Source organism: Pteronotus mesoamericanus, unplaced genomic scaffold, assembly GCF_021234165.1.
Source record: "Pteronotus mesoamericanus isolate MK-2021 breed Mesoamerican mustached bat unplaced genomic scaffold, CSHL_Meso_final scaffold_99, whole genome shotgun sequence".
Lineage (NCBI taxonomy): Eukaryota > Metazoa > Chordata > Mammalia > Chiroptera > Mormoopidae > Pteronotus > Pteronotus mesoamericanus.
This window is the reverse complement of record NW_026555330.1, coordinates 16,024,715-16,039,233: the sequence shown is the minus strand read 5'-3', so window position 1 is coordinate 16,039,233 and position 14,519 is coordinate 16,024,715. Positions and strand designations below refer to the sequence as shown.

The window sequence follows — 14,519 nt, the reverse complement described above, 5'->3', positions numbered from 1 at the left end:
CCCTCCCAGTGAAGAAAGCTCGCCTTAGGGGTACTCGAGAGGAATGCCAGTGACTGTCAGCTTGGGAGTATCGCATTTCCTCAGCCCAGCTAGCCCATCAAATTCTAGGTCTCATTAGGTGTCTCTTTGGTACACAATGTCAGAGTATTCCTGTACTTGGCAGGTGTAACAACAGATACAGAAGAGAGTTCAGAAGAGAATCCCGCCCTGACTGGTGTGGCTCAGTGGGTTGGGTGTCAGCCTGCAAACTGGTTTGATTTCTGGTTGGGGCACATGCCTGGGTTGTGGACCAAGTCCCCCTGGTTGGGAGAGGCAACCGATGTCTCTCTCACACATTTCCCTCTCTTCCTCCCTCCCTTCTCCTCTCTCTAAAAATAAATAACTTTTTTTATAATCCCCAAATTTGATCACTTTTTACTATGTGTCCGCACCCCCCTTCCCTAGAACCTTCTTCACGGCCTCTCTGATGTCTTTGTTTCTCAGCGTGTATATGAGGGGGTTAACACTGGGAGTGACAATTGTGTAGAAGAGAGTGAGGAACTTGCCCCGGTCCTGGGAGTAAGTGTTTGCTGGCTGGAGGTACATGTATATGATTGTGCCGTAGAAGAGGGAGACGACGATTAGGTGGGAGCTGCAGGTGTTGAAGGCTTTCTTTCGCCCGGCGGCTGACTTGATCGCCAGCACGGCCCGCGCAATGTACGCGTACGAGGCGAGGATGAGGCTGAGGGGCGCCAGAATGATAAAGACCGCCAGAGCGAATGCCAGAGCCTCCAGGGCCATGGTGTCGACACAGGCCATGCCGATGAGCGCCGGCATCTCGCAGAGAAAGTGATCAACCCGTCGGTGCCCGCAGCGGGGCAGCAGCAACGTCTGGGGTGCCATTACGAGAGAGTTGCCAAAGCCGCTCAGCCAGGCCGCGGACGCCAGCTTCCCACAGCGGCGTGGGTGCATGATGACCGCGTAGTGCAGGGGCCTGCAGATGGCAGCGTAGCGGTCATAGGCCATGACCGCCAGGAGGACGCACTCCACGCCCCCCAGAGCCAGGACGAAGTAGAGCTGAGTGGCGCAACCCAGGTAGCTAATGGTCTTATCTGGGCCCCGCAGGTTGTGGAGCATTTGGGGGACGGAGCCTGTGGTGAAACACATGTCTAGGAATGAGAGGTTGGCCAAAAAGAAATACATAGGCGTGTGCAGGCGGGAGTCCAGAGCTGCCAGCAAGATGATGGTCATGTTGCCAAAGAGAGTCAGCAGGTAGAAAGTGAGGACCACCACGAAAAGGACCAGCTCCAGGCGCGGACGGTCAGAGAAGCCCACCAGGACGAAGCCTTCGGGAGAACTTGCGTTGTCCTTCTCCATCGCCTGCGACCGCGCGTTGCCTGTCGGGAGAAAGGGGAGCGTCCGCGGGAAGCCGCGGTGCGCGCCCCCCAGCGGGCGGCCGGTGAAGCGGCGCCGGAAGCTCCCCCACCCCGGAAACGCTGGGCGCCCCGCCCAGAATTTCCGTCCGAGTTAATGACGCCGCTGCGCGGGCTGAGGAACGCGCCGTCTTGGGGTTTGTGGGGCTGCGTAACCAGAGTTTAGGGACTTCATGAACGAGGCGCGAAAGTTAACCATTGGACAAGGTCTCCCCCATTTCTCGGTCAAAGCAGCCCCGGGAAGCGGGCAGCGTCGTTGCTCCTCCTGACAGAGGCGCTGCGGGCGGCGGGAGGAAGCGGGCGCGGGCCGTGGTTCCCCTCCGGCCTCAGCCCAGTCCTCTCGCCCGGCCCGGGCCGGGGCCGGGGCCGGGGCCGCGCCAAAGCGACGCGAATCTGCGCGTGGCTGCTTTCTTTAGACAGCTCCCGTCATCTGAGGCATCTTCCTCACCAAACTTACAATTAAACTAATGTTCCAGAAAACACAAATATTTGTCAGCCTTTCTCCAAACTACAGGAATTGAATTAAATTTTAATACTTTGAAAAGAATAGCTGTACACTCTGGCCGGTGTGGCTCGGTTGGTAGGGCGTTGTTCCCTAAAGCAAAAGGTCGCTGTTCGCTTTCGGGGCAGGACCCAGGCCCGGGTTACCGGTTCGGTCCAAGGGCCGGTCCAGGAGGCAACAGATGGGTATTTCTCTCCCTCTTTTTCTCCCTCCCTTCTCCTCTCTCTGGAATCAATAAAGGGGAAAAAAGCTGTATTGTGGCCTTTCGTGTCTTCAGATTCAAAGAGCAAGCCCCGCCTGTCCTCTGGTGCCCCAGGGGACTTGCCTTGTCACAGGGACCCACAGTTGTGTCTGTCACAGCCGCAGGGTTCTCTGCTGTGAACGCTAACACATGGAAATTACTTCAATGGCGCAGGACATCAGCTACTGAATAAAACAATAGCAGGATTTATGTTGTTCATGGGGTGGAGGAAGGAGAAAACCCACACCGAGTGGTTCCACCGTGAGAGTGTTACCGGACGGACCAGGCCCGCAGCAGGTGGCCTCGGGCTGGCCTGTAGTGTACGCGTCTAGACTTTGTGCAGGAAGGATTTTGCAACATGCGTGTAGGTGATTTTGAGGGTGCGTTTATTAAAGCCGGAGGTAGCAAATCAAGGAAAGGCTTAGCACTGAAGGAGCAACAGGGGAGCCCAGGCGGGAGGAATCAGGCGCGGGCCGTGGTTTCCCTCCGGCCTCAGCCCGGTCCTCTCGCCCGGCCGGGACCGGGGCGGGGCGGGGGCAGCGCCAAAGCTCACTGTCCGCTCACTGGAGAGTCAGAGAAAAGGGGGCCTCGGGGCAGGGTCCAGGGGGTTGGCCTGGAACGAGCTGCCTCTGCCTATTGCTCCCCTTGTTGCAAGTGTCCTGGGGGCCCTTAGGGTTTAGGAGATGCAGGCCTGGGAATGGCATGGGCGTGCTCCTTGTAGGCAGAGCAATATTTTATTTTTTTGTTTCTCAGATCAACCAAAGGACCCCACAAAGCGTGAAGTTACTTAACTAGGATTATTCTCATGAGTTTTTCACTGCAATTGAAAGTTTTTCTGGTGACTAAAGTATCTGTTCACTGCCCACCTTTCCCCTAATTTTATCACATCAAAATCCAACTGCTGTGTCTCTTTTCCAAGCCTTCCCTTTGTGAGCACCGTGTTCTTGTATTTCTGAACTTTAAATAACAAATGGCTAACTCCTTGGTCTGCCAAGAATAGTCTTAAACGATCTGTGGGTTTGTCTTGCCTTCTTTAAACCTAATAAGATGGTTTCTCAACATAGGAAAGGACAGATTTCTCACAGGAGTCAATTATTTAATTGCATGAAGCAATTGATCACCTACCACACTTAAGTAAGTTTTATATTGTTTGGAAAATACGACAAATGTGCATCTTCTTTGTGACGTCTGGGTCCTTGACCAGCTAATTTCAATTTCACAAGGTTTAAAACAATTGAACCAAAGAGTGCCCCAATATCAACTGTTATCCGCATCTTTTACAAAGAGCCAGAGTGGGGATTTACATCTCTGGTTGTTGGGAGGGATGAACTGTCAAATCGCAGGGCTAAGAGAAGCACTGGCGCCGCACAACCGCTCGCCTGCGCCAACGGCGCTCAAGACGAACGCGAAGCCGTGCGGAGCCCGGAGCCCTGCGCGCCGGAGTTCGCAGCCCCGCTGTGCACACTCAGCAGCGCAGTCACTGAGAGCCCATTACTCAATGTCGTCTCGGGCAATGCAGGACCACAATTAGTATTTCGTTCTTTGGGTTTTCCCATTCCGTAGATTCCACTAGGTTTTAATTTCATGCCTTTAGTAATAACCCCATTAATGAGTTCAAAATGTCTCCAGCTTTCTCATAGAGTGAGTGATACTTAACCACCCTCATCACAGCTTGATAAAGCCGACATTAAGGTGCATAATATGTCCAACTGCCCACAAGTCCTATATATATAGTCTATGGTGAAAAAAACCTAAACCAAACCAGAGGACTGGACGGGGTGGTCACGTTTCTTCCTACCCAGGGTCCTTAACTTACCAAATGTGGCAGCAACCTCAGACAAGCCATGTCCGCCGTTCCTTCTCCTTCTTGGGGCTTCACTCGGCAGTCCAACTGGGATGACCAGGGTGAAAACTAGGAGAAAAGAAAGATGGCGTTTAGGAAATCTGTGAGAAAAGAAAGAAGATAAAGAGGCCATGGGACCCAGCAGCTGAATCTGGATGGGTGAAGGGAGAATGTTGGTGGACAAACAGCAGTTACACCGCCTGAGGGCCCCGAGCAGCCACATCCCCCTCCGGCCCCAGGTAAGGAAGCAGGCGGTGCCTCGGATGCACACGCAGCACAGGGAACACAGCAGGGGTCCAAGGGTGCAAGTGTGAAAAGAACTTCTCATGGGTTTCAGAGTTGATATAGGATTGAACACTCCCTTTTCTGCCTCTCCCTGTGGAGTAAAACTTTCTTTTCAAAAATTCCCTGAACTAATTATCGCTAACAAGGGTCAGGAGAGCATGAGGTCTCAGAGGGAATACTACTCTCCCCAAAACTCTCTCTCTCTCTCTCTCTCTCTCTCTCTCTCTCTCCAGATGTGTGTGTGTGTGTGTGTGTGAGAGAGAGAGAGAGAGAGAGAGAAAGAGAGAGCACAACAGGCCCTCCTCACTGGGCCTCGTCAGCTCAGGCGCCAAGAGTGGCTGCTTCACTCTTCATTCAGAACAGAGCCCACAACCGATGAAAGATGGGTGAGGGTCGGCTGGTCTCCTTTATGACATGTGTCCTCTGCCACCTGCTTGGGGCACACAGTGCAGACAAGGGCTGGTCATAGGCCTTCACCATTCTGTTTCTTTCAGATGAGTTTTCTATGCAATTTTAAAGTTTATAATAATAAAGCTTAACTTGAATATTTTCCACTTAAGACAGCTCTATCAAGAAGATAATGGATTAAAAAGGGAGATTGACTTTGACATTTAAAATTAGTGCAAAAACAAGAAAGAGCCCCAAAACATTAAAATAATCTTATTTCAATTTGCCAAATTTGGTGTAAAATTATTACCTCAAGAAATTTACTATGTATCTGACTGACAAATGACTTCAACTGTCATTAGAACAAATTAACAGATTATGGTTTTTAAGAAAGACCAAGAACAATAGTATGCTGTGTTCCTCAGATCCCATTACTACCTGCTGCAGTCCCAGGTGACCAAGGTAGAAACAGGTGCATCACAGAAACATATTTTTTATATCTACCTATCAAAGACCTCTGGGGAAGATGAATTTCACACTTCATCTCTGTACACAGAGTTGAGTTGATACACATGAGATAATATATATAAATAGGTTTTGTACATTTAAAGTATTATTTAGATTTTAGTAATTATTATTATTACTATCGTAGGGATGGCTAACTCCAGTGGCTATCTGTGGATACCCTTCATCAAGTAGAAACAAAACATAGCTGGTCATCACTATGTCAAATGCTATGTTTTAAATTTAAACATTATTAAAGTCATATACTATAATCTTTCTTTTCAAATATTTTACTGTTTATTCATATACTATAATCTGAACATCACTATATTGCTGACGATAAAAGATAAGTAGAAAAAAATGACAACATCATCTTCATCAATTTGTACACAGATGGCATGTAATGATTTTATTCTGTCAACAGAAATATGGAAATATGTAGATGATCAATCAAAACCAGTCAATATTAATTCTGTATCCCCCCCAACTTCTTGGCACAATTAGAGGATCCCTTCCCCTGAGAGGTGCTCCTTATACTTAAGTTATTAAAACCTGTTGGCCTAATATTTTCTCTTGGAAACTGCAGGGAAATACCTGGAGAATTTGTTGCTCTTGAGAATTCCCCACCTGTGATAATGAGTCCCTTAAGAAATGAGCAGCATGACGTCCTCGTGGGGCGTTAAGTCAATGGAGGGTGTGGAATTCTTAGCCAATGAAGACATTTCAGAAGCAATCAACTTTTTCTGCCACCTTTTACTCACACCCTAACCTACCCCTAATGCATCACAAATACACTTAAATGTGGAACTGATGGAAATATCATAGTTATGGAAAGCTTTTTCCTGTGAAATAAAAATAACCCAACTCAAGTGTGGCCATGTTCGCGAGAGCTGCTTTGCAGCATGTGACAAGCACTGGACTGGGCCTCGTTGCCTGGAGAAACGCTCATCTTCCCCAATAGCGAGGCTGGCTCTGAACCAACCTACACTTCCAGTTCTATCTAAAAGAGCTCCTTTTTATTTTATTCTCCTAGAGCACTAAACTACTCACCATTTACCCTACACAGTGAAAAATTGAATCTTCTCTGGAAAACAATGTGCACTAAAGGGGAAGGCAAATAGCCATAGAGAGAGAATGGCCCAAACTCTAGCTCCGAAAAAATCATGCAAGCTTAAATATGGGAATGCCTCATTTATTTTCATGGGGAAAAATTACTTAGGAGGGTTTTTGCGAAAGTAAAAAAGGTAAGAAATAGTAAATATCCAGCCCTTCCCCTGGCTTAAAGTAGATCTTTGTTAATTGTGACTTTTGCCAACTGTATGTCTCCTTGCTTACATGTTCTCTCAGATGGGAATGTTTATTCTATTAAAAATAACACTGAAATAGTTAGGGCTAAGTTCAAATAGCCTTCCTGGAAAAGACTTGTATTTCACTTTTTTTTTTTTTTTTTTTTTTTTTTTTACAGCTAGCTCTTCTTGTGTCTGGTTTCTAGGAACTCTTTATTTGCACTTGTGTTTTAGCACTCGTTATATTCTATGTTGGATTTGCTTTTATCTTTTAAAGGTTTTATTTATTTATTTTTAGAGAGAGAGGAAGGAAGGGAGAAAGACAGAAAAACAACAACGTGTGACAGAAACATCTCTTGGTTGCTCACAGGCCCCCACCTGGGGACCTGGCCTGCAACCCATGCGTGTGCCCTGACTGGGAATCAGACGGGTGACCTTTAAGTTTGCAGGCCAGCGCTCAATCCATTGAGCCACACCAGCCAGGGCTGAGTTTATTTTAAAGAAAACTGAAAGAGGTGAATTATGATTAAGAGAATAAAATGTACGTAACGAGAAGGAGAATGGAACATTTAGAGTTTAGCAAAATGAAAGAACAGAGATGCTAGTTGTGGTTGGTGTGATGGTGGGGGTAGAGGACAGCAAAGGGAAGAGAAAGAAGCCTTCTGGCTGACCTGCTTAAAGAGTGTCATCGCAAACAGTGCCTTTGTTGTTTATTTACACAAAGTCAAGTATGCAATGAAAAATTACAGACATGAAAAGAGGCAAGACCATATATATGATCAGTAATCCATAATTTTTTTTAAATGGAACTAAGCAATGAACACATAGCCCACGTATCAGATGCGCAGTTCAAAACACTGGTAATCTGGATGCTCACTGAACTGGTTGAGTGTGGTCGCAAAATGGAGGAAAAAATGAAGGTTATGCAAAGTGAAGTAAAGAAAAATATACAGGGAACCAACAGTGAAGGGAAGGAAACTGGGACTCAGATCAATGATTTGGGGCAGAAGGAATGAGATAAACATTCAACCAGAACAGAATGAAGAAACAAGAATTCAAAATAAATAAATAAATAAATAAATGAGGAGAGGCTTAGGAACTTCTGGGACAACTTTAAATGATCCAACATCTGAATCATAGTGGTGCCAGAAGGAGAAGAGGAAAAGCAAGACATTGAAAACTTATTTGAAAAAATAATGAAGGAGAACTTCCCCAATCTGGCCAAAGAAATAGGCTTCCAGGAGATCCAGGGAGCTCAGAGAGTCCCAAAGAAGTTGGACCCAAGGAACACACCAAGGCACATCATAATGACATTACCTAAAATTAAAGACAAGGAGAAAAATCTTAAAAGCAAGAGAAAAGGAGACTGTTACCTACAAAGGAGTGCCCATAAGATTATCAGCTGATTCCTCCAAAGAAACCTTACAGGCAAGCAGGGGCTGGCAAGAAGTATTCAAAATCAATGAAAGGCAAGGACCTACATCCAAGATTACTCTACCCAGCAAAGCTATCATTTAGAATGGAAGGGCAGATACAGTGCTTCCCAGACAAGGTCAAGTTAAAGGAGTTCATCATCACCAGGCCCTTATTGTATGAAATGTTAAAGGGACTTATCTAAGAAAAAGAAGATCAAAAACTATGAACAGTAAAACAGAGGGGAGGGAGAGAGGGAGGAATGGGGGAAATATACCATAACATAGAAAAATAACTGAAATTAAAAACTCAGTCTGAATGTATGCAACATTATAACATAGGAATAGTGGCTGGAAGATGAAAAAAAAAAAAAAAAAGACAAAAGCAACACCAAGAAAGAGAAAAGGAATGGAAACAAATTATGAACATAATGACATACATGTCTACATAAATAGTTTAAGATGCAAATCATCAGGAGTCAGAAGTGACAAAGAATGGGGCAGAAGCAAAACATGAAAGATAATGCCTAAGAATTTCCCAAAAGTAACGAAAAATACCAATTAACACAGTTGAGAATTTCAGTAAACTCTGAGACACAAACAGAAAAGTAAAGGTGCATAGGGGTTTGTTTTCTTAGAAATGATGCCAAAAGGATGATTCATAAGAGAAAAAATCAATAAATTTCATCAAAATTGGCATCATTTGTTTTGTGAAATACCCTGTTAAGAGTATAAAAGACCAGCTTACAGACTAGGAGAAAATATGTGCCAACTATGTATTAGAAGACTCCTAATTAGAATATGTGAAGAACTCTGAAAACGCAACAGTATAAACACGCAATACCCAAGTAATTAGAGAATGGGCAAAAGACATTACTTGACATTTTACCACAGAAGAAATATTAACGGCAAACAAGCATATGAGGATGTGTTCAATGTCATTTGCCATTAGGAAAATGCTGATTAAAAGCAAAGGGGATACCATTATACACTTATATAAAGGAGCTAAAATTTAAAATAGCGATCACACCAAGTGCTGACAAGAGTGCAGAGAAAATGGTGATCTCACACGCAGCTGGTGGGAAGGGAAGTACAGCCACTGTGGAAAAGAGCTTAAGGAACGGAACGCGCACCTACCACATGCGGTCACACCCCTGGACACTCATCCCAGAGAAATGAACCAGCAGCGTAACATTTTCCAATCTTTTCTTCTGACTTTGACTTTTCCTGACTCCCGCTCATAAAACCCCTGAGATTACAATGGGCTCCTGAGATAATCCAGGATGACCTCTCCATTGTAAGATCCGTATTTAGTCACATCTGCAAATCCTTTTTATTCTGTAAGGCAAGAGATTCACAGGTTCCAGGGGTTAGGATGGGACTCCTTTGGGGTCATCACTGGAGTGACCGGCGGACCAGGTTTGCTGCGGTGCTTCGTTCTTACAGGCAGGACACGCAGAAAGACCACAGGACTTCCAGAAATTTCACTATGGTAACGGTCCCCTCAGTTTTCGTGGGAACAATGTCCCACCAGCTGTAAGACCACATTGTCTCACTGGAGGATAAGGAGTTTGTTGTTTCCAGCCCAGCAGGCCCTCTCAGCACGGCGCCGTTGGTCTGGTGAGTCGCCGAGAAGTCGGTCCGGTGAAGAGACAATCGAGGAGGCTGCAGTCCAGATTCTGTCAGGGAGCTGGAGGCCTGATATGCCCCGAGGGGACTCGGTGAAGATGTGCTCTGTTTCTCCCCCATTGGCGTTATCTGCTCAATGAAATGAATTCTGGAACAAATGGACGCATCCATAGGCACATGCCAGAACCCAGGAGCTGGATTAATTCTTACCGTGAGAAGGCCACAACTTCAAAATCAACTGAAGTTAAACTTGCCACCGGATTAAGTTTACAACAATCCATTTCATTCACTAGACTCATTTGTCTCATGCACAGGCCAAAAAGGAAATGTAAATAAGGTCCAATACATCTTTCGAGTCCTTAATGGAAGCATTAATCTCTGAAGTTCTCTCAGGAGGTGGTGTTGATTTGGATAACTACACTTTTGGAAATGAACAATTCCCCGAGCTCCCACTTGCCCTTCCTACAATAATGGCTGTGGTCCCGTGGGTGGGGAACCAAGGTGGAGGTTGGTCCAGTGGTTGAGTACATGCGGTCGGTGCACCCAGAATCAGGGAAAGTGACTGTGTATTGAATGGGTGGCCTCCCTGAGCCCCTGCAAGTTTAACTTGGACAGGAACAATGTAACGTAACTGGCACAAATCTCCACACTTAGTGGTTGACCAAAGAGTCAAAGTCCCCCCCGGGAGATAAAAGTTTAGCTCACAGCTAAGATCCAATAATCCTACAAAAGGGGGATTCCTTTCCCAAGTGCTGGTGCCAGAGAAATGTCTGGAGCTCTCACTGTGGGAAGATAGCACAGATAATAAGAGTAGGGATTTGTGGTTTTATTGCAGGATTCAAGAACATTTAACATCCCATCCTTCAGGGGGTTCTGGGCCTCAGAGCCAAGGCAACTGGGAATGTGGGTGAGCACCCCTGAAGCTCCCTCACGAAGACTCAAATCAGCTCTCCGACTGTCCGCCGGAGAGTCCTCTAGATTTTACAAAACAACTAAGACCTTTATGACCTGCCCATGAAGCTAGTCTTAGGGAGCTGAAATCTACTAGCTAATTGTTTTCAGCCCAGACGATTAACCCGCTGTGATCGTCACTCTGATCCCCTGGAGGGACATCTTGTCATCCAGACTGCAGACATTGTGAGAGTCCAAGTGTCCCCCTGAAATTAGGAATTCACCTCAATGCTCAGTTCTTCTTTCATCCTTAGATTACAAAGAACAGACACGGGAGCTTTTCCCAGGACACTGGAACACTCGTCAATCTTATCAACATATGATGGGGGGCCCAAAACCCCTGTAAATATCTTCTGGGGGCAGCCCCTTGTGGTACAGGCTTCCCCCGCGAGGTGAGTGTTCTAGGAACCCCTCCGCGTCGGCGGACCAGCTGGCTTCGTTGTGAGACGCTTCAGTGAATGTTTTTTTGAAGGCTCTTTCAACACGTTTGCTCATTTCATGATGGGTGACTTACGAGTCCGCTTGCCCATTCCATGCTGAGTTTCTCAGTGTTTGACCAACAACGGCCTGACCCCGTGCCCCACCCTCCCTATTCACCAGATCCTGCCCTGAGCAACTTTTTTGTTTCCACGGATAAGAAAAGTCCTCCGAGGAAATTCAGTTCAATCACGACGGCTCATCGTTAGCATCGAACGCCGGATTAAGGGGCTCGGTCTCACAAGGTCGCCCCACTTCAAATACAAATGGCAAGTACCGGGCCTTCTGCACTTCTGACTGACTGGCTGTAAATCAGGGTTCCCCCAAACTGCTCTCAGGTTTGATTATTTGCTAGGACATCTCGCAGAACTCAGGAAAGCAGCTCATTCACTATTACTGGTTTATTATAAAGAACACAATTTAGAAAGAGCCAAATGGCAGACGTGCACAGAGCAAGCTATTGGGGGGCGGGGAGCTTCCATACCTTCTCCGGGCACCCGGCCCTCCCAGCAACCTTCCGAATGCCAGCTATTACCACCCAGAGGCCTCCAAATGCCAGTCATTAGGCTCGATTGGTTAAATAATTAACATTGGTGATTAGCTCAATCTCCAGCCCTTCTTGCCCTCCCTGGGGGTGAGGATGTTGGGGGATGCGCCTGAAACTTCTAACCTTCTAATCGTAAGGTCGGTTTCCCGGCGACCAGCCCCATCCTGAGGCCACCTAGGGCCCCGCCCAGGACGACCTCATTAGCATAAACTCAGGTCTGGTCGTACAGAGGTTTACTATGAATAACAAAGGACTCTCTGCGTTCCCATCACTCAGAAAAATCTCTAGGGTCTAAGAGGGTCTTGTGTCAGGAACCAGGGATTAAGACCAAATATATATTTCTTATAGCACAGTATCACAAGGGCTATACATTTATTTACTTTACGACTCAGAAACCCGCAGCATCATGCCCTGCAACTTATTTTTCTTTGTAACCCTGAAATGACAAGAAATAAAAAAGAGTCGCTTAAGACAGATTTTAAAAAAAATCCTGGTCCTCTGATCAAGATTAGAGCATTCGTGCATGTCTTTAAACTCCCCGACGGGATTAAGAGCCGCCCTGCCGCGCTTCAGGCTTCCTGCTCCTCCGCCCGCCACCGCGATTTGCGGCCACAGGCCTGGACTCACGGCTCCATCCCACGCGCCACGGGACGCCCTTTAGGGGGCGTCCTTCTCCCCTGGAGACCACCGACTGCCCACCTCCCATTCCGCACTGCTTCCCAGTCTTTACAGGCAAGGGACCAGGTCGGACAACCAAGACCAGGGCACCGCGTCCTTGCGGTCTGCCACCTGCCGCCGTTCCTGGTACCAGTCGCCACACCCAGAAGCTACCTCGTGGCCAACGACGCGGCCCTTTTAGTTCACGGCAGAGGGAAGGAGTTACCAGGGTGAACGAGGACGTCCGCCCACTCGTGAGCTGTTTGATGCTGAGCTTCCAGAAGCAGCTCCCAGAGCCGCAGGCCGAGCGGACACGCAGCGGCCTGTTCTGCCGCGACGCGCTGCCTCTGCGGGGCTCAGGGCGGTTCTGGGGCCAACCCTGGGCCCCGCGCCTGCAACACCTGGAGCCGATTCCGACGACTGTCATTGGGAAACTGCTGTTGTCACTTCCAGTCCCGCCCGTGCATGTCCTACAGGCGTGGGGAGGCCTGAAGCTTGTACAGCCTCGGAGGGTCTCCGTACTCAACTAAATACAACATTACCGATCAAAAGTAGATAGAAGAATCGGTATTTTCTTAAAATTAGAAAAGAAATCACACAAATCACATGCGTCTAAAAGGAGGCAATTAGGTGTCAACACAGGGAACGTTCATTCAAACCTGTAGAAAATTTTTGGGGACTATTTGAGCCAAACTGACAAATGCTGGGAAGCCATATCTTAACAGATCGAGAAAAGCTCTGGAGATTGGCAGTTTGGCAGCTCATTTTACACATTATAATCAAAGGAAGAGCCGTAAGGGAGTTACAAGAAGTCCATTGGTGATGGATTGGGGAGGCAGGAGAAAGCGAAGTGAGGAAACCTCTGGATGAGATAAAAGGTGAAAGGAGAGACACAGACTTCTTTTCCTCAGGCGGGTAAGGGACAGTCAACAGTCAACAATTAACATGATAACAACAACAATGAGGGGGTTTGTGGTTTCAACTTGTGCCCAAGGGGTTTGGGGGAAAAAAGGAAGTTCCGTTGACATTCCAAATTCCAAAGCTGTGTCACGATAGATGCAAACAGACCACAGGCAGGCTCAGGTAAGGCAAAGATCGACCTTCCTTAGAGAAAAATACTGGCCTAGGACATGGCTGCCCACCAAGAACTGCTTTAAATAATCGATGTTAATTTTAGACCATCCTTTGTGGTTAGGTTAGGTCTCTGAGTTTGTAAGTCTGCCTCGCAGGCCCCCCCTAAGCCAGTCAAGTTAACATGTGGCCCCTTTTCTTCCACCAGGTCAGAGAATGGTGTCGGACTGTCCTTGTTCGGAGCAAGGTTCAGCATTCACTTTGACTTCTTAGGATGAGGCTGCTCTTGGGACTCTAGTACCGAAGCTTATCTTCAGCTTCAGTGGAGTTTGAATAGGGCCCCGCCCCGCTCCCATTTACTGCTCGATAAGCAAGCCACGGTCTCCAGCCTTGGGCTTCTTACAGAAAACCCAGCTGGTTTGCCTACCTTGCTAAGCAGAGCTTGGTTCCAACATTCACTACATTTTCCATTAAAAGTCAGGTGGTCAGAGAATAACATATCAAATAATGTTCTTCCAAGCAAAAGAAGGGAGCTAAGCTAATAAGTAAATTTCTAAGAAGTAAGTCCTAATGGTAAGAAGAGAGGCAAGTGACTCTTCGGGTAATCATACGAGAGGAAAAAATTAATGAAGATTAAACAAAAGTGAGACTTCCAAATTATGCGTTAACCTAAAAATCTAAAAATTAAAAGCTGAAGCGACAGGCAACAATTGTTTATTTAAAATCAATGAATCGCTGTCTGGGGCACAGAGTCAGGCAGCAACGCAAACTGGGCTCTGACGGCAGGGCGAGGGCAAGGGGTTTTCGGGAGCAAGGGGGGTGCGTGATCACAGGAACAGAAGGAAGGAATTCCCTTTGGTGCCCGCAAGCTCCGCTCCTACTGCTCCGCTGCACAGGACTCTTACTGATTCCAAAGGGTGCCCATAATCGTCAGGCCTGTGGTCAGGAGGTGTGATATCCTGGTACCTTTACGGTTGTTTGCAAGACAACACTGATTTGGCCCAGGCTACAGGTTATCTTCCCAGTTCCAATGTTCCAGAGGTTCAAGGAACGAGACAGTTCACTGTCCCCTCTCGACGTCGGTTTCTCTCTGCCTGTTTGTGGAGATGATGAGTTGCGATCTCAAAGGGCCCTAATGAAAACGGAATGAAATAATCCTTTCAAAGGACTCAGTACCGTGTCTGGATAACAACAGCAAACTCAGCAGATCTTTTTCAACTTTCAGGATCGGGATAAGTGGGCATTACTTGGCAATTTCTAAGTTTAAGGACTTCTGAGACAATTTCAATTTATATGTACTTGATCCATTCTGCAA

General features: G+C 47.0%; 1 protein-coding gene across 1 annotated transcript; it reads right to left on the bottom strand.

Annotated features, from left to right (window-relative positions):
- Positions 1 to 417: 417 nt before the first annotated feature.
- On the bottom strand, positions 418 to 1,359 carry LOC129063799 (putative olfactory receptor 2W6). The gene has a single exon (XM_054564865.1). It carries the CDS (start codon positions 1,354 to 1,356, stop codon positions 418 to 420), a length of 939 nt encoding a protein of 312 aa, XP_054420840.1. The 5' UTR covers positions 1,357 to 1,359.
- Positions 1,360 to 14,519: the final 13,160 nt, after the last annotated feature.